The sequence below is a fragment of the Physella acuta genome, unplaced genomic scaffold (genome assembly GCF_028476545.2).
Source record: "Physella acuta isolate Inbredline_101_S28 unplaced genomic scaffold, ASM2847654v3 ptg000566l, whole genome shotgun sequence".
Lineage (NCBI taxonomy): Eukaryota > Metazoa > Mollusca > Gastropoda > Physidae > Physella > Physella acuta.
Genome location: NW_026732085.1, coordinates 1 through 25,481, shown reverse-complemented (window position 1 = coordinate 25,481; position 25,481 = coordinate 1). Strand labels below are relative to the sequence as shown.

Below are 25,481 nucleotides of genomic sequence, written 5' to 3'. Positions count from 1 at the left end.
GTAAATCACATACCACAGTTAGTGAGTCATCAACAAAGACTATTACAAACAGGATGTTTTTTTAAGTAATGCATTTATCACTTGTATGTTTTGTCTTTAAAAGATTGTTTAATTCAGCAGTAAAAACATTATAGCTTTTTAAAGGTGCATGTGTTGTTTTAAATTGTTAACAAGCACAATTTAAGGTTAATCTATGTAAAACTATGAAGGCTATAAAACATGTGCTGCACTAAAATAATGTATATAAAATAAAGATTAAATGTCAACAAAAAAAAATCCCACTTATAGCAGACGACAGCGGTACGTTGACAGACGACCCAGACCAGATCAAGAAAGTTTTCACTGAATACTACCAACAGTTGTATGGCATAGATGAAACGGATGTTGGCAAGCAAGCAGAATATTTACAGTACACAAGAAAAGCTTAGTGAGGAGGATAGCGCAAAAACTAATGAACCATTGACAAGAGCTATGAAAAAAACATACAACTTGCATTACTAAGTATTGATCAATAGAAAGCCTTCGACTGTGTTGCGCACACATACTTGTACAAAACAATAGAGGCATACAATCTAGGAAAATACGTACGGAACTAAACGCAAAGGCACATAGCCACTTAATCATAAATAATAGCACCACAGAAGATATACAGATTCAGAAGTCAGTTCAGCAAGGCTGCCCGCTGTCACCTCTCCTTTACATTCTATCGCTAGAACCACTGCTAGAGAAAATTCAACGGGATGAAACAATAAAGGGTCTCCACCGCCCCAACCTGACGAACAAAAAGATTTTCGCCTTTGCGGACGACACCACCTTTGTAGTCGACGAAAAAAAGCCATTGGAAATATAATGAAAACTTTTGTTGACTGCAGCAAAGGGAGTGGAAGCAAAATCAACATAGACAAAACACAGGTCATGGGGATCAGAAAATGGAAAGGAAAGGGATATAGTGTCAACGCCATAGTAATTAAAATATATGGTATTCTATACAAAGATGACCCCACAGTCAAAAACGCTGAAGCTTCTACCAAGACCTTAAAGAAAGTCACAAACTGTGTCAACAGATAAAAGTATTGCAATACTGTGACGTAGATGTCTATACGAAAGTGTGTAGGCACGGATAGAGTGTGTGAGAGTGGCTTCCCCTTGGAAGTGGTGTGCGAGAGTGAAAACAAGTGTATGAACAAAGGAGTGTGTAAGCAGTGTGGGTAGCGTCAACACAGTGTGGGTAGCGTCAACACAGTGTGGGTAGCGTCAACACAGTGTATCTAGTCGTCAGTTTTTTTATCTTTGTGTCAATGTTTCTCTTGTAGTTGGTGAAAATTATACTTCAATGTTACAAATTCACTTTGTGGATTGTGTTCTTTATTAGAGTTACACCTGGCCCCAAAAGAGCCAAAAATAATTAGAAAGCCGAGTGTAACAAATACTAGCATCTTCTCAAGAGCAGCGATTACCAACAGGTATATTATACCTAAAATAATATACATGGCCATCATGGCCAGCGTACCCAAACCCTACATACATGAGGCAAATAAAACACTAAATTAAACACTTGCTATTGGAATATCTAAAAGTATAATCAGAGATAGGAAAATGAGGGAAAACTACTTGGAAAGGCAGGTAGATTGGTTGATTAAACGAAAAGCAGGGAACAATAAACAACTTAGAAAAAGATTGACAACACTGTCATTTAGAAACAAAGTCAGACATGGTGCAGAAATACTGTCTGTGACAGGGGCTTTTAAGGCCATTGTGATGGCAAACCCCATATGCCAGTTTATTGCTGTTAATTTTCCAACCTTTCCAGATAATTTGAAGCAGATACTTTAGGAATGGGCATCTCAGAAAGGACCAATGTTAGTCAACAAGATTTCAAAAGAAGATGACTAGAAATCACAGCAATTAGCAATGGAAGTACACCTTACAGCACCAGACATTATGAGTTTACAAGAGAAGGAGGACACAGCAATAGAGAAAGCATCAAGAGCAATAAAGGCAAATACAGAGGTCACTATTATGTGAGGCAAGAAGGAATTCTTAGTAGGAAATATCAAACAGACATAGTTAACAAGACTCTGATAATAATTCCTAACAAATAAAAAAAAAAAGATTTTGCAGACAGCTTATGATAGCCCATAAGCTGGACATATGAGGGGGGGGGGGGGGGTGTGGCGGGGGGCACAAGAAGGCAATGGCAAGAATTTTGGATAATTGTTACTGACACCAATCTGGATGGTTGAAGAAAAGTTTTAAGATAACAAAAACTACATGGCACATTTTAGTGGTTAGTCCCCAGTCATGGTAACTATAGTTATTTTTAGCATAGTTGTCCATAGAAAAACTTTCAGAAATCAAGTATTCAAGTTTCTTAAGACCAAAGAATATGCTGTAGCTCCATCAAATTGGAATAAAGAATTAGATATTTATTTACTGCAACATTTATTGTTAAAATATTGCTCTGTTTATTTCAGAGTGACAATTTCGAAGTTTTTATTTCAAACTATAGATTTTTGTGACTAATTAAATAGAGATATGCTTGTTAATTTAATTTAAATTTGGTTTTATTTTGTCATATTGACTTCATCTGTGAGTTTTTTTCCTCCTTAACAAACAATTGTAATTTGCTAGTGTACTTTGGTCCTAGTGGGCCAAAACACAAAAAAACAAAGAAGAGATCAAGAGTGTGTTCTTAAATGTTTGCATACCAGGCTTTAAAACCTGCCATGAGCCAACCACAGTAGAAATCACAATCCTTTAAGGTAGTTGGCTAACTACTATAACAAATGCTGAGTTTCAAACTCAATTTGCAAAAATGATAGGTTGCCAGGAGATTGAGTTTAAAACTGTTTAAAACTACAGAGAGGTAAACATGTGGTCTGCCACAATAAGTTCAAGAAAAATCTACAAGAACCTCATACTCGCCAGAGCCAGAAACACTTGCCAATGAAAGAACCCAGAAGTTGATAAGACCAAGTGTAACTCGAGTAGAAAAGAAAAACTGCAAAAGGTACACTGCAATGTGTGCCCCCTCATATCAGTATGGCCAAATTGGAAACAGCCCTTCAGGGCCTGTGTGAAGAGGGGATCAATCTTAATATCAATTATTAAACCAAAAATGGAAAAGGACAAAGTACCCCACTTTATCAGATTTAAAAATGTTGAGGGGGTGGCACAGGTGGCAGTGATCCATCTCTCAGAAAGAAGAATTGCAAAACCGACAGGCACTACCCAATTATGTGCAACCAACTTTACGCCCAATTCATGGACAGTATTCAAAAGAAAGAAGGGAAGTATGATGTAATAAAGCCTTGAGGAGAACAGGAAGAGTAAGTTCAAAAGCAAAGGCTACAAAATGATAAGAGAAGCTTAGAAACTTGGGACAAAGATCACAGAGGAAAAAAAAGTTAGTTACTTCCTCTACTTGTGTGTTGTTTATTTTAATAGATTCTTGACTAGATGTATTTTGCTTCATAACTTTGGTTTTGTTAATGTTTTATATGAGCCCAACTCCATTTGCAAAATAAATAAGTCTATTAGTTTTTCTTGCATATCTGATTGATTGCTGGCTATGGAAGTTTATATAAAGATCCCATAATCTATTGTTGGAGACAGAAAGGGTCTAAGTCAGCAACAAAAAGTGGTGTATTTGTTCTGGATATTGAATATATTGAAGATTGATGCGAAGTGTTGCAAGTCATACAAGTTAAGCCAGTCCCTTGACAAAATTGGCGCGAGCTAGAAGCAGGGGTCTAAGAAAAGCACAGAGCTAACAAAGCAAATGCTGAACTAACTCAAATAGAGGGTTATGTTAGGTTTGCCTGTCGCCCCTCCTGGGACATAGGCCGCTGACAAGAGCTTTCCAGATGTCTCTGTCCAGGGCTAGTCTCTCTAACTGTCCCCAGGTGTATCCAATCTTCATGGTGTCTGTCTTCTTCCAGGTCACATCTCCAGGTCTTTCTTGGTCTGCCTCTTCTCCTACCCTGTGGATTCCAGGTGAGGGCCGGTCTTGTTATACTGGATACAGGATACCCCGGTTCTCCAGGTTTGGGGTTGAGCATAAGGTCAGCAACCTTATATAGTAAAAAACAACTCGCTACAGAAATGCAGGCAAAGAGAAATACAGACAGTTCAGACATGGGAAAGAATGGATTTTACCAGGTCCACCATCAATATTGGAGTTTGGAATGTCAGCACAATGTATGAAATTGGAAAAGCAACTCAAGTAGCCGCAGAAATGAGACGCCATAAATAGCTATCCTGGGTATCAGCGAGTCAAGGTGGACTGGCTAAGCTCAAATAGAGGCAAAGGCAAAATTAGAGATGGAGAGTAGTCTAGAACAACTAAGAAAAGAGAATGTCAGGTAACAAGAAAAAAATCAAGATACGAATTGGCTAGAATGGAAATAGAAAAAGAAATTGAAAACAAATGGTAAGAAATCAGTCACCAAAATGCATATGCAGAGCAGAGTACTGGACCACCAAAAACCGGTGTCCGGTCAAAAACCCCCTGGAAAAAAAAACCCTGGACATAAACCCCCTGGACAACCCCCCCCCCCCCCCCCCCCCGCGATATAAACCCCCTGGACAAAAACCCCCCGCGATATAAACCCCCCGGATAATAACCCCGGACTGAGGTTTATATAAAGAAAAAATAAGGATGATGTGAACCAAGAAATTTAAAAAAATTACATTAAATTAATTTAATTTTTTACGACTAAGAAAATAGTTTCTACCTAAAAAAATGCTTTTCGAAATCAAGGAGTGACCTTAGTTGTATTTGATCAAAGATCGGGCACCGACAACACCTTAGATATAGGTCACCCACATGTGGGAGCCGTGCGGATCAAAGCAACACATTCTTAACAATTCAAAAGATGTGAGGGATTCACCGGCGGAAGCTTGGTTCATATCCACCTTGGCATACAGAACCATGGTATAAATATAAAATCAAATTTATTTCTCGACAAATCGTATATTTTCTGGAATGGAGTTCGTTCAATCCAATAAAGGAAATTTAAAGGTGATTTTTGAAGGCTATGTTTATGTCAAAAGACCTGGCGAACGGCGTAGTGTCATTTGAGTGTTCCAAAAGACGCAACAAGGCAGAATGCAAAGCAAAAATAAAGATTCATGGTGAACAGCTTGTTGGACGATGTAATGAACATTCGCATGGACCAGATCCATCTCAACTGGAAGTGTGTAAAGTAGTGCAGCAGATGAAACAACTGGCAGAAGAAACTGAAGCAACACCCCAGCAGATCATCACTCAGTCCATTACTACGATTAGTGGAGATGCCAAGGCCAAGCTGCCCTCGGTTCCACACATACAGCGTAACATCAGGCGTCAACGTCAAACGCTAAAACACCCACTGTCTGATCCAAGGAATGTTGATGATATAATCATTCCTGAACAATATACAATGACACAAGATGGACAACAATTTCTTCTGTTCGATTCCAGTGCCAAATCAAAAGGTAGGATGTTTTTGTTTGGAACCAAGGACAACCTTAGGTTATTGGAGGTTAATCAGCACTGGTTTATGGATGGTACATTCAAAACAGCTCCTGCATTGTTTTCACAACTGTACACAGTCCATGCATTGGTCAATGGACGCACTGTTCCATGTGTTTATGCCTTGCTTCAAAACAAAACACAGGAAACATACACAGCACTCTTACAGCAGCTAACGGTCTTAAACACAAACCTGCAACCAATTTCTATTATGATTTACTTTGAAATGGCTGTGATAAAAAGTGTTGAAAGGGTATTTCCAGAGTGTGAGGTAAAATGATGTTTCTTCCATCTTAGCCAAAATATATACAGAAAAATTCAGGACTCTGGCCTTCAACAACTCTACCAAGTTGATATTGAATTTGCTCTCAAGCTCAGAATGCTACCTGCGTTGCCATTTGTTCCCATCGATCACATGAGTTATGCCTTTGAAAAATTATTGGAAATTTTCCCCCAAGAAGCAATGCCGATTGCAGACTACTTTGAGGACTACTATATTGGCAGACCACAACGTCGAGGTCGAAGACAACCTATGTTTCCACTTGACATGTGGAACATGCACACACGTGCAGAAGACCATATGCCAAAATTAAACAACTCAGTTGAAGGCTGGCACAGAAGTTTTCAGTCACATATGGGATGTTGCCACCCAAATATTTGGAAATTTATTGACTTTATTAAAAAGGAACAATCTCTCCAAGAGGTTTATTGTACACAGATTAATTCAGGTCACTGTTTACCAAAACAGAAAAAAACATATATATTGATAGCAGCTCTCGAATTTTAACTGTTGTTAAAAATTTTAATGAGTCCACCATTATTGAGTATTTGCGAGGCATCGCTCACAATCTGTCTTTTTAAAGTTATAATAAAAATAAAAGTTTTTTCCTAATGTTTGTTTTGTATTTTTATATTAATTTTGTTTCTCGTCACCTTTGGTTTTTCCTTATATAAACCTCGATTGGGGGGTTTTTGTCCAGGGGGTTTATGTCGCAGGGGGTTTTTGTCCAGGGGGTTTATGTCGGGGGGTTTATGTCCAGGGGGTTTTTGACCGGGAGCCCCAAAACCACAGCACTCCTGAGGGATGTTGTATAGAATGTCAAAATTCAAGTTTTAACTTCAAAACACACCCACATAGAAAAAGTACTTTTGTCCTTGTTTACTGTTTTGATCACCCACCCACTCTGCCCAGCGTACCAACTGTGTCACCGTTAACAATGTGTTACCGTGTCCGTGTGTTTGTTGACAACCCCAGACCATCACGTGATTCGTGAGTAGATCTCCACGCCAGCTACGGTAGCTACACACCTGTGGGTGTCCATTCCATTGCTGCTTTACTGGTAGGTGGATCGACACTGCATAGTCTCCTCAAATTACCGATTGAGAAGACTGGAGTTCCAACAAAAAATATGGATCAGCTGACGGGAAGATACTTGAAGGTAATGCGACAACAATGGAAAAACATTGAATTTCTCTTCATCGACGAAATAAGTATAGTGTCGTATCAAACACTGAGTAAAATCGACACACGATTAAGACAGCTGAAGAATAACCCAGATCAAGTGTTTGGAGGTCTGAATGTCATCGTGTTTGGTGATTTGATGCAACTGCCGCCAGTCAGAGGTGCACAAGTATTTCATCAGCCTTTGTCATATGTTCCTGCCTCACACTTATGGAGAGAATTCACTTTATTGGAATTAACTGAAAACATGCGACAACGAGAAGACACTAGATTCGCCGATCTTTTGAACGCCCTGCGAGTTGGAGAGCTTAAAGAGTCTCATTTTGAATTGCTCTTGTCAAAAATGCTCACGAATGAGGATCTTTGTAGTGATTTTGCCGTCGACAAGGCGATTCGGATCAACCCAACAAAGGCGCAAGTTCAAAAACACAACGATGCTGTACTTGAACTAAATCGTAGCAACGGAACTCGGGTATACAAAATTAAGGCACAGGATGAAATCATTGAAGCTCCTAAAAACACTAAGGACCCTAAAATTGAGGATATGATTTCTAAAGATACCGACAAGACTGGAGGCCTGCAGCAGTACGTTGAAATATTTGTCGGCGCTCGAGTAATGCTGCCTTATAACGTTTGTATTGAAGAAGGACTCGTAAATGGAGCGATGGGTCAAATCGTCGAAATACAGTGGGGCAACAACACTCAACGTACGCAAATGTATGAGGAAGACATTCCAGATGTCAAAATCGATTTTGGTCCCCCGTATGGTGAGAAAATAGTTCAACCAAAGTCTGTTTAGTTTGATGCCGTAAGAAATAAAGGAAAGGTTGAATGACGACAGCTCCCATTGATTCTGTGCTGGGCGTGCACAGTTCACAAAATGCAAGGATGTACCGTGGACAAAGCTGTGGTGAACCTAGGAAGCAAGCTCTTTGCGGATGGACAGGCTTACGTCGCATTAAGCAGAGTTCGCTCGTTGGAAGGATTGCGTATCAAAGAATTGGATCTCGCAAAATTAGCAGGAACGATATAAATAAGACTGGAGGATTGCAAAAGGAAATGGAAATATTCCTCGGCGCTAAAGTGATGTTGAGAGCGAACATCATCGTTGAAAAGGGACTGGTTAATGGTGTAATCGGCAACATTACAGAAATTCATTGGCAAAATTTCAGACACGACCAGATTGATAAAGACATTCCCGACTTAAGCATTGACTTTGGGCCAGATGGAATCCATCCGATTGAGCCGAGATGCGTAGAATTTGATGGAAAACTGAATTATGGAAAAGTCGAGCAAAGACAATCGCCCATAATTCTATGCTGGGCATGCACAGTGCATAAAATGCAAGGCTGCACAGTTGATCAGGCAGTTGTCTATTTAGGACCAGCGCTTTTTGAAACGGGCCAGGCGTATGCTGCGCTCAGTCGAGTACGATCACTCGAAGACTTACGCATTGTGGAATTGGATTGCAGCAAGCTAACAGGAAAAAAACCCTGCAATGAGGAATGTCTACAGGAGATGGAAAGAATGCGTCGACACGAACCTCCAGCTGATCCTGAATAATAAGTGTGTCATGCATGGTATAAGTCCCTTTTATCTTTGTGTTCGTCCTTTGTGAGTGTTTGTCTTCGTTTACCCAAAAAAAAAGTGAATGCGAGAAGATAAAATCGATAGCAAGATTTGAATGCAAACAAACAGACAAAGACTAAAAAGTAGAAAATAATTATCATTAAAAAAAATTTTAAAAACCCACGTTTTCTGATTGAACTAAAAAGTAGAAAATAATGCAAGCGATCACTCTACTATAAGCTATTGCAAACTGCGTGCGCATTATGACAAAACATGAAAAACGGGTACCGATGGCTAGTAGTTTATAGTTGACGAGCTAGTGCTTGAAGAGGTCATCTTACAAGAGATGGGTATCCCAAAAAGACAAATTTGTACACCCTTGGCTAAGGCACAGAGTGTTATTTAACAGTAGTCTTAACAGAGCTATACCAAAGCCTCCATTTGTGCAACATTGCTGAAAATTTCCTTTTTTTTGCAAAAGTATTGTGTTACTAGATATAACCAGAAATGGACAAATAATAAATAAATTTAATAAAGAACAACTGACAGGGGTCAAAATCTTTAAGCATTCCAGAGGAACAAGTCATCCTCATAAGAATCGCCAAAAATGACTGATGGGCCATGGATTTCTACCCTGAAGCACCCACAGAAAATATACCTCAATTTTTAATATAGTTTAATATAATTCCCTTATACGGAATAAAAGTATGTCATGACAGTACTATGTGTCCAGGGTCAAGGTGCCTCCTGTGCTAGGTAGTGTTTGATCAAGGGGTAGATTTTCCACTTCAAAAGGACAATGAAAGATAGCTAATGCGCTTTTTATGCATATTACAGTATTGTAGTTTGGGTTGAAATGTTACTCTTGAAATTATTAGCAACAGTTTAAAAACATTCTCCTAAAAGAAATACCATCAACAAATGATTCTTTAAAGTAAAAACAGCAGGTAGTTATAGGAGTAAAAGATATCCTATTATCCTGCATCTTGCTTCCCTTATCATATCATTGTTCAATTGCATTAATTCCCATTTTGAGCTGCAACAGTACGGCTATGTGGAAGAAGGGATTTTCACATAAAGGCTGTTTTTCTCCTTCTGGGGTGGGGACAGGTAAAGACATGTGATGGAGCATACATTACGTATTTTTAAAATTACTGCTGCTAAACATTTTAATTAACAACAAAATATAATTTGCTTCTAAAATAAATAAATACTTCTTGGTTGTTCTTCATTGTAACATTGGAGGGGATTCCCTTTAACATAAATAGGTATTACATGTCAACATGTTATACACCATATGCCCATTGACTCTGACTTCAGCCTGCTTTTCTTTCTGGATTCACTTCTATGGCCTTTGTCCACTATTTCTGAATGAGAGGTTAGGATATGTGACTAAGCATACATTATGTATTTTAAAGCAGTCTGAAAGTGAAATTAATTTGACAGTCTAAAAAAAGATAAGTGATAACATAGAATAAGATCTTGAAATCAATGACATTAGAATAGAAATGAAAACTTAGTTGTACTGTCATAACAAACAAATATTGTTTTTCTAGTCCTGTAGCTAAGATAGTCTAAGGGAATAAAGCTTGATTGCCTGAGATTAAGGTTAAAGTAGTAATTGGTGTTTAATAAATTTGATCCCTTACCTGTATGATATAACTGGCTTCTTACGATGTTCACTTTGTGTTTCTGGTTGACTACTAATGGTGGCACTCTCATCATCATATTCTGTTGATTCAGATGCTGCTTCTATTGATCAAATCAATAAATTTAAATTGGTTTCATTTTTCTGAAATGTCTGTATTTGACAATTAAATAGTTTTCTTCCCTATATGCATTAGCACCTTTATAGCAACATCAACAATCACTGGTCTATTCACAAATACCATCCAAGCAACCATAAATTGATCTAAACAGTTTTGAGAAACAATGTCTTAAGAAAAATGTTTGACACAATTTTTTTCACCATTTGAAATGCATTAAAGTGGTCCTATTAAAAAATCAAAATTTTTAAAATAAGAAATTATTAAGGGACAATTTTTTATTAATTAATTACATATGAAGATATTATAGTAACCAGATATTTAAGACAATAAGGTAAATTGTATAGACATTAAGCCTCAGACTACAATTAACAACAAATATATTTCTGAAGAATCTTTTGTCTTGGTACACAGCTCATGAAAATCAAATTATAGAAAATACTTAATATTCTTCACGATATTAAAATCACATTTTTATTCTCTTGTTTAGCTAAGAAATGTTAAAGCTATTGTCTAGATAGGAAACATTTTTACGGGAAAAAAAAATTGAATATTTTGTATATTGATTATTTATTACAAAATGAAAATAACAGGTGTTAAAATAACTTACTTTTTTTATTTCTTTCACTAGAAAGTTTTCTACTGTGTGAATTGTTTAAATCTTTCTTAGGTAACATCTGAAAGTAGTGGTAGAAACATTAGACATGTACCATGTGTTTGCTTAACACACAATTTATAAAAACTAAAAAAAAAAAAAAGAATTATAAATAATTTTGCTTTTAAAAATGTGCCTAGACAATTAACAAAAAATTGTAAAAACAATATAAAAAAATGTTATCCAAGTATCAAACACATACATAATAAAATAAAAATGTTTTATTAATGACATATTCTTATCCAAAAACTTAGGTTCTTGCCCAAGAATAAAAATATTGTCAATGACAAGCCAATAACTAATTTAAATTCAAAGCTAGTTAATTCTTGACATGCATTACTATATAAGAGTGCTTAACTACTTTTAAGTGACAAAAGTAACAATGCAAACAATTGTAACAATTTTTATAACATGATACAATAGACCATTGTCAAGAGACCCACCTTTTTACTTTTGACTTTTTTTGGGCTGTAATTCTGAGCTGAAAACAGATGAGATGAGCTGGAATGGTCAGGTGATGAGCTGGTCTCCTGATTGTACCTTTGCTTAAACTGTTCTATAACAGCATCAATCTTGGGGGTGATAAGTACTGGGGACTCTGCCTGCTGGGGCTATAAAAGATTATAGAATTTTAGAAGAGCCAACTACACATAGGCTGGTAAGTAAAAAAATAGTAATGTTATAGGAATTATATGAACACAAAGGATGCAAACTTATTTTGATGAAAATAGAGTTAAGAGAGCCATTTGAAAGATGAAAGAATTTTTATCAGTGCCAACTACACATATTAATTCTAGGGAAATATAGGAATTTTATAAACAAAGAACTTCAACATATTTTAATGATAGGGTTACTGAAAATAAATGATCTTTTACAATGCTAAGGTTATTTGAATAATAAACTTTTATTATTTTAAGTAAACGAGCATTTTAAAAATTACTTGTGTATGGTAAGATAACCTTACACTTGCACATCAGCAATACAATAACTGATTTTTATTGACAAAACCCAAACAAGCCAAAAACACAGTGTGATATTTAATTGACTGTTAATTTATAAATGACAAAAAGAATGTTATTACCTGTGATTCTTGCTCTTTGTCACTTAACAAGAGGAAATCCAGAAAAGATTCCAAACCTAGGATAGGTTTGTGAACATTGGTCAAGAAAATGATGGCTTTGGGGATATGAAAACATAACTAAACTATTGAAAATTTGTATACACAAAGTATATTGTGGTAAACGATCTTAATAGTAAAAATTTTTACATAGCTTTTGAGTAAATTTAAAATTAAATCATCTCTGAGCCCATCAACCAGTGACTAAACCTTTGGAAAGTAATTCTATATGGGCTTAGTGCTGACCACACCATACAGAAGTTACATAAAAAGGTAAAATCTACTTCATTTGCTTAACTGGCCATCACCTCATGTAAGGTAGTTTTTTTTTTTTTACTTTTTACAAGCTTTTACTTTGGGCACAAAGTCCATATGTTTCTTTGAGGTCCTGTTGTTAAATCTAAATTTGTATGTATTTCTTATGGAGCTATCTCTTTCAAGTTTCAAGATAAATTCATTACCAATGACAAAGTAAATATAAAAAACAAACAATCTCATTTTCAATCTAATTGAATATTCAATTAGTCATAAAAAATTAACAAAAGGGAAATAACTAGGTAATAGTAATTACTCAGGTAAGCTGATGTTCATGTCAAATACATCTCAAATACATAAAAGTTACTAAGAGATGACACTGTTACTAGTAATATTATAAGGGAATATTAGCCAAAGGTCTTCCATAAAAACCCTCCTCATTGTCACAAATCACCACATTAAATCAATCAGAAATAGGAAACTTTTTAGTTATGTGGAGTGTAAGCTCAACTAAACTATTAAGTTACTCATAATAGTGAAACAGGATACTAACCTAGCACATTAGAGACTGAGTCGAGGTTCCTTTTATAATTTCCAGCCTTGTCAAAATTATTTAATGTTTTAAGCTGAGGCATATTGGACCATATCTCTTTTTCATAACCTGTCATGGCAAAAAATAAATGTACAACCAAAATTGTTTAGGTATTTATTCGGTATAGTATCAGGATTTAATTTTTTTATTTTAGTTGTTTAATGTTTATACAGCATAAATATGCAACACAGCCAAACAAGCCAAGTCTAATAATAATTATTGGTAATGAAAAGACCAATCAATAAATGTTTTTAACACAGAGTGTAGGAATTTCAAACACTCCCCAAGTAATTAAACTGCATATTATTTTAAAATAATATTAAAACAATTGCAAAGAGTAACCTTGTTGAAAGCACAGTGGATTGGCAGAACCTTCTTGTCGTAAAACTAAATGGTGCAAGCTTTGAATGTCTTTCAGTGACTTAATCACATGTTTTACATCCCTTAACTTGTTCCCATGAACTGAAAGGTAACTCAGATGGTATGACCGCTCTGAGAAACATTGAAGGCCTGTTAGATTTTCAACCTGGTTATAGCTGAGGTTCAGACTTTCAAGAGACCTGAAAAATGGTATACAAATTACATGTCATGAAAAAGAAACAATGTTCAAATATTTGAAAACAAAAAATCAGCAGTGACCAATTTAAACAGATTACAGGGACTTTAAAAACACCATCTTATACTTTAAACTGAATATAGTAAATAAATATAAGATTTTAACTTATTCTCTGTTCAGGTGTACCACATTTAGAAAGAAAAAAAAATACTTAGCTCAGTTTCTAAATTTTTTTAAATATAAACTTTAGAATTTATAGTTCAGCAATGAAAAAAAAAATATTACTGAATCTAACAATTTTAAAATAAAATCGAAAAGAAGAATTGCTGATAAAAATAAAATATGAATAAATTGCTAAAGAAATCAAACAATTTTCTGCTGTTTATATTCTGAGTTGAAGATATTTTGTTCAACATAATTCTAAACAATTCCTACCTGAGACCAGAAAGACCAGTGACAACAGTAATAAGATTGCATGATAAATTCAATGTCTTCAATGCTGTCAGCTTTTCTAATCCATCAATGACTGATATCTGGTTAGCAGAGAGATCTAAATGCACCAGATGCAGCAAGTGGGAGAGGTTGCTGATGTGCTTGATGCAGTTGCCATGCAAGCTCAGAGACTCCAGATCACCGGGCAGGTGCTGGGACCAAATGTTACTGAGACCGGCATCAATCAGGGAATAATGTTTTGTATGTTCTGTCATTTCTAGGGATTAAATGTATACTGGTTAACAAGAAATACAGATGCAGTAATAGAAAAACAAAGATCACCTTATTTCTTTTTTAAGATATTCAGAAAGATTGAAAAGAATGAACACTTAATTCAAAACACAAACTCAAACACTTCAACATGAATATCTAAAGATGGTTGCTTGGAAATAACGTACATCATAAACGTAGCCTATCAATATATTAAAACACTATAAAAAAAAACAGCCAGACCTTAAAAGTTAACACTTAAAGTAGGTTAAAGCCCACATTTTTTTTTATAAACAAAACGATATGATTTTAACATAGTATTCGATCTAGTAACATTAATTATCTAGCTTCAAATAATTTTTCAACACAGAATCTAAAATAATCTATGAACTTGTAGGCCTAATGATGGGATGGTGTGGCCTAGTTCAAAACTAGTTCAAGCCTGTAGAGCTTCCTGGAGACCTAACTCAAGTTAGGGAGAGTATGGGCAGCTGGACATAGTAATGACCACACTATCCCTTTATATGCCACGGTCACACAAACAGGTGAATTCTACTTCACTTGCCCCTTGGGCTGTCAAGTTCGAAAAGGGAACTTGTCTTTTTAATAGGCCTAATCATGAAGCCAACAAATTATAATATTTTAACCAAATCTATCGTTTTAGGTACGTAAAATCACCTGCGGCTAGTAATGTACGAAAAAGTTACCTCATTGTCAAGGCTTTAATAGAAGTATATTGTGATATATTTGTGTCAAATATTATAGATAAATGAATAATAAACCTAAATCAATGGCTAAATATATCAATATAGGCCAGAAATTAACTTTAAACAGCAGTGTTTGCGAGCAAGATTTGCTATATAAACAGCAGCCATTTGTAAAATAGAGTGGCTTCCCCTGAATCTCGCGCTATAAGTTTACATGAAAACAAACTTAGAAAATATGTCTGCTATAGTAAATGAGCATGGTTGCATCTGTTGGAAACATCGCTAGTCTTCATTTATTACTGAAAAGTTTTAATTCAACTGTTTAAAAACATGTACATAAATGAAACAAGGAAACATTTTTGTATTTTTCAAAACATATATCCTCCTCAAAATGTGAAATAATTATTAAAATTTAAGGAGTCACCTGTTTTTCACATTACTAGTCGCGGGCAATTTTACGCAGGCCTACCTAAAACAATAGATTACCGAAATTTTTAAAAATAACTTTAAAATATTTTTTAAAATCCTACAAAGAAAATAAGTTTTAGCCAGTTCAGTTAGCTGTGTTAGCCTATTCATTGAATTTAAAACTATTTAATTTAGGATCTAATAATTTTTATTAATTTAGTGATCTTGGATTCTAGATTTTCTCTAGATTTAGAATTAGATTCTAGATCTAGATCTATCTAGTATCTAGATCTAATAAATATTATATTCTAATCTAGATCTAGATTTCTAAATCTAGATCTAGATTCTATTCTAGTCTAGATCTAATCTAGACTATATCTAGAAATTCTTTCTAGAGCTAGAGATCTATATCTCAACTAAGCTCGATAATATTTGTTACATTTATGTGGATAAGAATTAAAATTAGTTCATTTTCTTCTCTTTCATTTCATTACCATTGTATCTTGCGGTAATTTACGTGAAAAATTACGCAATGCTAGCAGAAGCCTGGCAAAACTACCAATACCAAGTTAGATCTAACAGTAACAGAATTATGCACAATAACAGTAACTTAAAACAATGAAATAATGACTTCTAAGTTACGCCATCAACGATCCTTTAATTTTTATACAACTTCATTGATGTTCAATATGTTATTAATGAAAGCTTCATAGAATATTCTGCCACGGGCTTTCTCTCAATTTGTCTGCGTGAAATTCGTGTTTGCACTTGCCGGGCTTGAGGAAAACTTTTTTAAAAACTTTAGAAAACAATTTATTATTTATTTTGAAGTCAAGATCTAGACTAGATCTAGATGCTATAAAAATCTAGATTCTAGATCTAGATCGAGGTCTATATCTAATTTTGAAATATTTATCTACAAGCTTTTATTTAGTTTGCAGCGTCTGTTGGTTTGTTTGTGGTAAATCTTTTAACTACTTTTAACTCAATTTTGACCCACTTCTAATCAATCGATTTTGCTCGAACTTTCTTCGATGACAATGCAAGAAAAAAAATATTTATAAATTAGATGTTTAATTAATTAGACATTAAAAAATCAGTTTTAACCGTTTTTTTAAGGGAAATAACAAGACTAAATACTAGCAATCACTCAAAAGCTAACTGTCGAAGGTGGACTGATAGTTATGGTTGGCTGATTTCTCGCCTACGCGTGGAACACGGGTGGAGCATGGGCACATAACTGTCTTTTAACTTTGAGACATCACAAGTCTCACAAGCTACTTATCTGGTTTTTTTAACGGAAATATTAGTCGTAGCCTATGTATTGTCAACTTCATTTCGAACGAATGACTAGATTCTAGATCTAAAGGGTGGAAAATAGAACAAGTATGAAAACCTTTAAAATATCAAAGTTTTAAATGCACTGAAAAATAGTAAATAAAACAAGGGGGTCATCCATAAATGACGTCACCCTTTTTTTGACTATTTTTACCTCCCCCCCCCCTCCCCTACGTCACACTTCGTCACAAAAAGCCAGACCCCCCCCCCCTAAAATGACGTCACACCTCAACCTACAAACCCCCCTCAAAATTGCAGTTGAATTTTTTTAAAACATTGATATTTTTCCAAAATCTTGTCTAAACTATTACAATTTATTAAAACAGTTATCTAAAACGCGAAATAACGTCTAAAATTCGTTTTCTAACATCGCTTTTTTATAATGCAAAAATGTGACGTCGCAACATCTGACCCCCCCCCTCCCCCTCATCACACATCGTCACAAAATTACGGACCCCCCCTCCCCCCTACGTGTGTGACGTCATTTATGGATTACCCCAAGCGTTTATAAAAGAAAGCGTGCTTGTTTTATTAAAAAATTTCTTATTTTCATTATTTAAGTGCATTTTAAAGTGTGTTATTATAAATGGTTTAATATTTGTTTAAAATATTAGGTTAAAAACAATTTATAGATCTAGATCTTTATTCTAAGTCTATAAGGGCTCATCATAAATGACGTCACGCTTTTTTGGACGATTTTTACATCGTCACAAAATGCCAGACCCCCCCCCCCCTCCTAAAAATGACGTGACACCTCAGCCACAAAAAGCTTTAATACAAAAAATTGTTTTATCTACTCATCAATCCACTACAAATCTTTGCTATTTTAGTTATATATATATATATATATATATATATATATATATATATATATATATATATATATATATATATATATATATATATATATATATATATATATATATATATATATATATATACATATATATATATAGTGCGTCTACTGATAGTAAACTATAAGGAAACGTGGTTTGGCAAAGCATTGATTCAGCTGAATATCTTCCCTTACATCTATGTCTGTGAATTGAGTTTAACCCCGTGTGTTTATATTTGTTACCCCATAGGTCGAATGTAGAGTAGTGCATGGCCAACAGACTACAGAGGCCTTCCCAGTACGGACTGGAGTAAGGCAGGGTTGCCTACTTTCATCATTCCTGTTCCTACTGGCCATAGACTGGGTTATGAAGATGTCAACAGAGAAAACGCGAAACGGTATACAGTGGACATTGTGGAGCCAGCTGGATGACCTGGACTTTGCTGACGACCTGGCCCTTCTTTCTCACACACATCAGCAAATGCAGGATAAAACCAACAGGGTTGCAAATTTTTCTACAAGCCTGGGTCTGAACATCCACAGAGGGAAAAGTAAAGTTCTCAAAGTCTATGCATCAAACAGCAACCCTATAACACTGGCAGAAGAAGTGGATAGATTCACCTACCTTGGAAGTATTGTTGATAAGCAGGGTGGGACAGAAGCAGACATAAAAATAAGGACGGGCAAGGCAAGAGCAGTCTTCAACCAACTAAAAAATGTTTGGGGTTCTGGAGATTTAACCCTTGGAATAAAACTCCGGATCTTCAACACACTAGTAAAACCTGTTTTACTCTATGGAGCTGAGACATGGAGAATAACTGCTATAAATAAGAAGAAAATACAATCATTTATAAACGCATGCCCCAGAAAGATCCTGCGAATTCGCTGGCCTAAAACCATCAGAAATGATGTTCTATGGCAGAGAAAATGGAAATGGATTGGTCACACACTCAGGAAGCCCGTATCCAGCATAACAAGACAGGCCCTCACCTGGAATCCACAAGGCAGGAGGAGGAGAGGCAGACCAAGAAAGACCTGGAGACGTGACCTGGAAGAAGACACCAAGAAGATTGGATACCCCTGGGGACAGTTGGAGAGACTAGCCCTTGACAGAGACGTCTGGAAAGCTCTTGTCAGCGGCCTATGTCCCAGAAGGGACAACAGGCAAACGTAACCTAACGTATACGCACTATCCCTTGACTTCTGGAATATTCTAACTCGACCTACAAATAACCCGTAACAGTGAAGCAGTGTCCCAAGCAAAAACTTCCATTCTGTCTGTTCCCAGCAATGTTCCCTCAAAGCTGCGCGGCCGCGCAGTAGTTTTGAACTGCCGCGCAGTGATGTTGTAAAATAAATATATCCTTGTATAAGACTTTTAGAACACCGCGCATAGAAAATACATTTCGCACACTAGCTTTTCCCCCTTAGAGGGAACATTGGTCCTAGGCTGTGTAATTTGCCGTCTCCTGTGATATCCCTGTAGTGGTTTTCTATTGCGAAACCAAAAACATGAGTTCCGTTCCTTAAAGAAAGTCCCTGAGTCCACTCAGCACTAATGAGTACCTGGCTGTTTTTGGGTATACTAAAGCCGACTGTGTATGTTGCTGACCACACCTTCTCTTCACAGAAACTGCGTCAACTCTACCCTATTTACTCCGTGGATCGTCTAGTGATTAACTTTTTTTCTAATACATCTCACCTATCGCAATAGTAACAAAAAAGCCTATGTATCTATAGGTCTACTATAAAACATGTATTCAAGAAATATTGGTATTCAGACTTGTTTACATTCGACTTTTGCTTAAAAATAAACGTTCTTCAACTTATATAAGTAATCTTTGGAACACTTTTTTGTACACAAACCGTGTAATATGATTGATCTCATTAATGGACATTACAACTCCAATGAACTGTAGGTGGAAAAACGGAATAGACAATCCCTGTTTGACCATCGCGATGACAGACATTAACTTCCCTCTGTACTGCTACGACTATACTTGTGTCTGTTGTGTCAGTCAGACACTGACAGAATGAATTTGACAGGAGCTGATGGGCAGATCTTGGATAGGGTAGGAAAATCGTTCTTCTAAAGGAGAGTCAGAGGCGGGCGGGGAGGGGGGGGGAGGCAAGCCCCGGGTATCCAACGACGTTTTTTTTTTTTTGTTGTAATTTTTTTAGATGTATTGTGTCATTTTATTAATTAGCCAATCTCGCTTAGTACAAAGTGTAATACCCAATCGTCTATCCATCGTTTTGACATTATACTGTCCGAATCGCAAGACTTTTATAGAAAGACCTATGTAGATGGGTTCAGGCCATGTTCACCATTAGTGGATTCAACCCCCCCCCCCCCCCCCCCACTGAACTGGACAAAAGGCGTTACGTGGGTGTTAAATTTGGGAAAACACGTCCAAGTTGTAGGGAGGGTCTGACATAGCACAGTGGATTTTTAGACACAGTCCGATGTAGAAGTGGGTTTTTTTTTTTTTTTAAAGCATCAAGGTGTGATATGGCTGGCAGCTTTAGCCGACCTAGGTACACTTTTGTTATATTCAAGATTCAATTTTTTTAGAGTACCTAGCATCACATCTACTTAAAAGTTAAAACATTGACCTTTTGACCGAGTGGTTATAGATACAAATGCGAAACATCTCTAGTTCAAGGCACACTCTCATCTGTATTAATTGCACTATAGGAATTTCCAAACAGGCGAAGAGAGAAAAAGCCTATAAATAAAGGCGTTACTGCTGTCCCGCACGGTATTACAAAACCGGATGAGACTCTATAGTAGGCATGGCATATAACCCCCCCCCCCCCCCTCCCCCCAACACACACTCGACATGTCCCCCAAATGTCTCCCCGCCCCGAAGTTTCACCCATTAAAACATTTGAGTTGTTCATTCCTTGGGTAGCCGTAGTCAATGTTTTCGTCTTACTAAGTACAATTTTTAAAAATGCTTTTCTATGTATTAACTTTAATTTTTAATTAAGCTTTATATACATACACACACTCACACACACACACACACACACACACACACACACACACACACACACACACACACACACACACACACACACACACACACACACACACACACACACACACACACACACACACACACACACACACACACACACACACACACACACACACACACACACACACACACACACACACACACACACACACACACACACACACACACACACACACACACACACACACACACACACACACACACACACACACACACACACACACACACATATATATATCTTGAGTTGGCCCCGGGCATCTACATATGTCTACACGCCACGGAGTAGAGTGTGCGATTGAGAGTGGGAGGAGGTAGAACCAAGGGATCCAACCCAGACCCACTCTTAGCATAGATGTAAGGCATGTAAGGGAAGATATTCAGCTGAATCAATGCTTTGCCAAACCACGTTTCCTTCTAGTTTACTATCAGTATACACACCTATCCATTATCCAGGTCACTTTTGAATTTGCGTCTAATGGCACAATAGATTTGTGTTACCTACCCATCGAAGTGAGTATTACAAGTATATAAATGTAAAAACTATATAAATATAAAAATACTACCCAAATACCCCTCCCCCACCCTGCCACACCCACTAACTTCCTGGTTCGTCTAAGAATATCATTTCTGCTAACCAGTTGAATTCAAGCCACAACTTTTTTTATTTTTAAAATTTTCATCGTCACCTAAATAATCAGCATTTAGAAAATTATTACAAGCTCATCTACGCTTCAAAAATAACATTACGTAAGGTATTTTAACGTTTAAGGTGGTAACCACGACGGTAAAATATTACTGGTGTAAGTTCTTGCCTCTTCACCGGCTTATCTTGAGTGCAAAAACGTGAAGCCAAGTTTTCTGACACTGACTGAGGACGCGAATATAAAAATAGAAATGTAGGACGAACTAGTGCACCGCTACACATACTCTGCTGTGTGGTTGCTTTTCTTTTCGAAATTCGCTAAATTTAATTTAATAATTTGTTAATTCAATTAATGTATTTAAAAAAATATATTTATAATTTTGATTTAGTTCAAGAACAAAAGCACCCACGTAATAGTACGCTTTAGACAGCTCGGTATAAAAAAAAAAGGAGGGATGTAGGTTACCGGGTCAATCCTCGAACTGCTAACACTTGTGACGTCACGATTTCAAAAGTAGGGCGGAAAACGAGAAAGCATTCGATGTTCCCGTTGTTCAACCATTCGAAGGCCTATTTTCCCCCGTTTAACAGCTTAGGCGAGCCAGCTCAACTCTGCTGTCATGTAGTGTTTACAACAGTTTTTAAAAGTTTTCTCAAAATTATAAAAAGTCGTATCTGTGTCAGTATTTCATTTTTTTTTACACAGCGGAGTTCTAGCCTTGTCAGGTTTGTTTACTTTTCATTCATTCTTTTTTTTTCTTTCGTTTTCTCTACTATTCATTTATTTTAGTTTTTTATTTTATTTAGTCGTTTTAATAAAATAAAAAAATATATCTACTTTATTTAAAAATGTATATAACTTCCAGCTTAAGTACAAAATGTGTTTAGATAAATCAGACGATCTAACCACTACACATACGATAACAAAAAAAAAGTGTACTAATTTGTGTACACTCGGTGTAGATCTAGTAATGGATGGTGTGTCACCATTCGTATATCATTATGTGTTATATAATATATATATACTATATATATATATATTAATGAACATAGTAATTACAGCAGTTTAGTTGACATGTACTAAACAACGACCCCGCGGTACTAGAAGCCACTTGAAACTTACACGGCTCGCGGCAAGCGGGGTAGTGCAAGCACAACTGTAACGTGTCCGCGAACTAGGGCAGGCGTTAATAGCATTACATAACTGTCCCTGGATTAGGGTTGGCTGCCGTCAGGGTTGGGGCTATATGCGGCCTACGGTGTATGCCTGTTTCTGTGACCTCTGTTTTTTTTTCCTCTCTTAAATTAATTTAAAAAAAAAGAATTTAAATTCTTTTCTCTGACTGTCCGAGGACGATGTTGAAATATACCAGACGACACGAGTCGGCTGCTCCACATTCCCAGTCTGCTGGCCGAAAAGTTGAACAGTCAGGTGGTTAAAGAGAGAGAGAGAGAAGAAAAAAAGGGGGAGGGGTAGGGGTGACAAAAAAAAACAAACAGTGTTTAAATCACATTTGCGTGCGATTTCTTATGTCACCAACTCCTTCACGTGAGAAGGTTGGTGGTCAAGCACCCAAGCACTTGATACACAAAAGTTGTGAGCGTTATGTGAGAGTTGCTGACTTGTTAGGTCCTAGCCTGGCTGGCGTCTTTATTTTCATTTCGTGTTCAGTTTGCACTTTATCTAGAATTTTTTTTTCATTCGTGGAATATGGATTCATTTTGAGCTATACAAACATAATTTGTTTTTTTTTAAATGCAGGACTAAATATAGGCATATAATATATATATATATATATATATATATATATATATATATATACATATATTTATACAGTATATCTTCAGTAGAACAAGACTGTTCTAACTACACTTTTCAAATGTGTTCACAACTAGCCTTTAAAGTGTTGTTCTCATTAATATTTCTATCTTATGGACTTGGTAAAATTAAAATGTTATGTAATAATGGTGAGAGATGGACACCAATTTTTTTCTCCATGATGTCAACGGTGTATATATCTTTAAAAAAATATGGGGTTAGAACAGTTTGGTTCTAGGGAAGCGATATAGTATATAGGCCTAAATAGTAGAACAGAAGTTAAGAAAATAGTATTTGTATTACTTTAAATGTGAATTCTAAAACTGCTTTATCAGTTCGTTGACGATTGTTGTGTTTCTTAAGTTTTAACATCAGACAAAACTATTTTTAAAAACAAAAACTTGAAGTAAAAGTGCGTGAGACATTTTCAAATAATAGTCACGTTCATCTTTGTTGTTGTGATAAGTGCGGTATGTCGGTGATAGTGGTAAGTGAATATTATGTTACTCGAGGTTCGAATCCGGGTGGGACAAAGTCATCTGTAACAGGATGTTATAGCAGGGATCCTCAAAGTGTTTTAGTTGGGGTAACACCTGTCTTCATAGTGTGATTTTCACCAGGTGTTCTTTGTTTTAACTTTATTAGTTGGGTATGTTGGTAACACCATGAGGATATGGTGACTCGCTTAGTTTGAGTGTTGGTGACATCGAAATGTTTAGGTGACTCGCTTAGTTTGAGTGTTGGTGACATCGAAATGTTTAGGTGACTCGCTTAGTTTGAGTGTTGGTGACATCGAAATGTTTAGGTGACTCGCTTAGTTTGAGTGTTGGTGACATCGAAATGTTTAGGTGACTCGCTTGGTTTGAGTGTTGGTGACATCGAAATGTTTAGGTGACTCGCTTAGTTTGAGTGGTGGTGACACCGAGATGTGTAGGTGACTCAATTAGTTTTAGAACCGCCGATGAACATAAACTGCACTTCTTATCAACAAACCCGGCGATTGCGTCATAATCGCACCGACCGCCATGTTTGTTTCCATGCATCACTGAATATTGCCGTTCTCTCGCTCCCCCCCCCCCCCCTCCCGTCCTTCCAGCGTGTCCAGGATTCAGTGCCAGACCAAATACGTCTTTTTTAAAAATACATTCTCTTAACTTAGTTTGTCAATTAATCTTACAAGTCCACATAAAACAAGAATATGGCCATTCTTGAGTCAGGATATAGTGTTTACTATTCGACCCCCCCCCCCCCAGTACGTCCACCTACACCCCTCTCTCCCTGAGGAGTAGAAGAAAAAATAAATATAAATATAGGCTACTTTAAACATTGTTTGCTCCCCCCCCCCCTCCTCCTCACTAAAAGTTTCACCCCTCCCCCTCCTCCCACTGGAAAATGTATGAAAAGGGCCCTGGTTAGAAATAATGGCTTTTGTAGAATTAATGATTAGGTTTATGTTTTGGCAGTAAATACCCATACTGATTCCCACTCGCGGTAGACATTTCACAATTTTAATCTTCATCAACCAGACATACTTTTTTTTTTCCTTCAGTTTTTCAACAAACACGGTAAATCTACTTCTAGTACGTACTCGCAACTCCTTGTTTTACGGTCACACAAACCCAACCCCGGTGTATTAATATCTTTTTCTCGTGACAGTAGAAGCCACCGACCCGGGGAAAAAAAAATAGCGCGCCGAGTACGTAGGAGTTGTCGTCCCTTCTCTGGCCCAGCGAACCGTACAGAGTAGTTTTCCCCTCCCCCTGTGCATAAAATATCAAGATGTTGCCTAGTTGCTGGACGGTGGTGTAAAAGTAACAGATGCAACTTGCTGTCTACACGTTGGGGCGTTCTTGATATACGAGCTGAATTTTATAAAAAGGGAGGGAGGGGGGGGGGGAATTCAGCAATGACTGAAGTAGGGTGGAACGTACATACTTATTAAGCTAATTTAAAAATTACCACAAGTGCTGGCTCTGCCCGTGTCTCGTTTGCACAACAGAAGGCGATAGCCCGTATGTTTTCAGGCGCGTGAATTTCTCTCGTTTGTTGTCAACTTGTTCAAAGAATTTTAATTTTTCCATTTACATACACGCATATATATATATATATATATATATATATATATATATACATATATATATATATATATATATATATATATATAATATATATATATATATATATATATATATATATATATATATATATATATATATATATACAAAATACATATATATATATATATATATATATATATATATATATACAAAATACATATATATATATATATATATATATATATATATACAAAATACATATATATATATATATATATATATATATATATATACAAAATACATATATATATATATATATATATATATATATATATACAAAATACATATATATATATATATATATATATATATATATACAAAATACATATATATATATATATACAAATACATATATATATATATATACAAAATACATATATA

The 25,481-nt window shown here is 36.1% G+C and overlaps 1 protein-coding gene across 3 annotated transcripts in view; it reads right to left on the bottom strand.

The window, feature by feature from the left end:
• LOC131946629 (leucine-rich repeat and coiled-coil domain-containing protein 1) overlaps positions 1 to 16,068 on the bottom strand; it is a 250,854-nt gene extending 234,786 nt beyond the window's left edge. The window contains exons 1-8 of one of the 3 annotated variants that reach the window (XM_059307559.1): positions 15,936 to 16,068; positions 13,923 to 14,196; positions 13,274 to 13,491; positions 12,893 to 13,000; positions 12,049 to 12,104; positions 11,411 to 11,578; positions 10,923 to 10,989; positions 10,196 to 10,298 (exon numbers count right to left, since the gene is read on the bottom strand). In XM_059307559.1, coding sequence (XP_059163542.1) covers positions 10,196 to 10,298; positions 10,923 to 10,989; positions 11,411 to 11,578; positions 12,049 to 12,104; positions 12,893 to 13,000; positions 13,274 to 13,491; positions 13,923 to 14,194 — 992 coding nt within the window. In that variant the 5' untranslated portion in view covers positions 14,195 to 14,196; positions 15,936 to 16,068. The other 2 variants (XM_059307561.1, XM_059307560.1) reach the window with 2 other exon arrangements.
• Between the last annotated feature and the right edge of the window lie 9,413 nt (positions 16,069 to 25,481).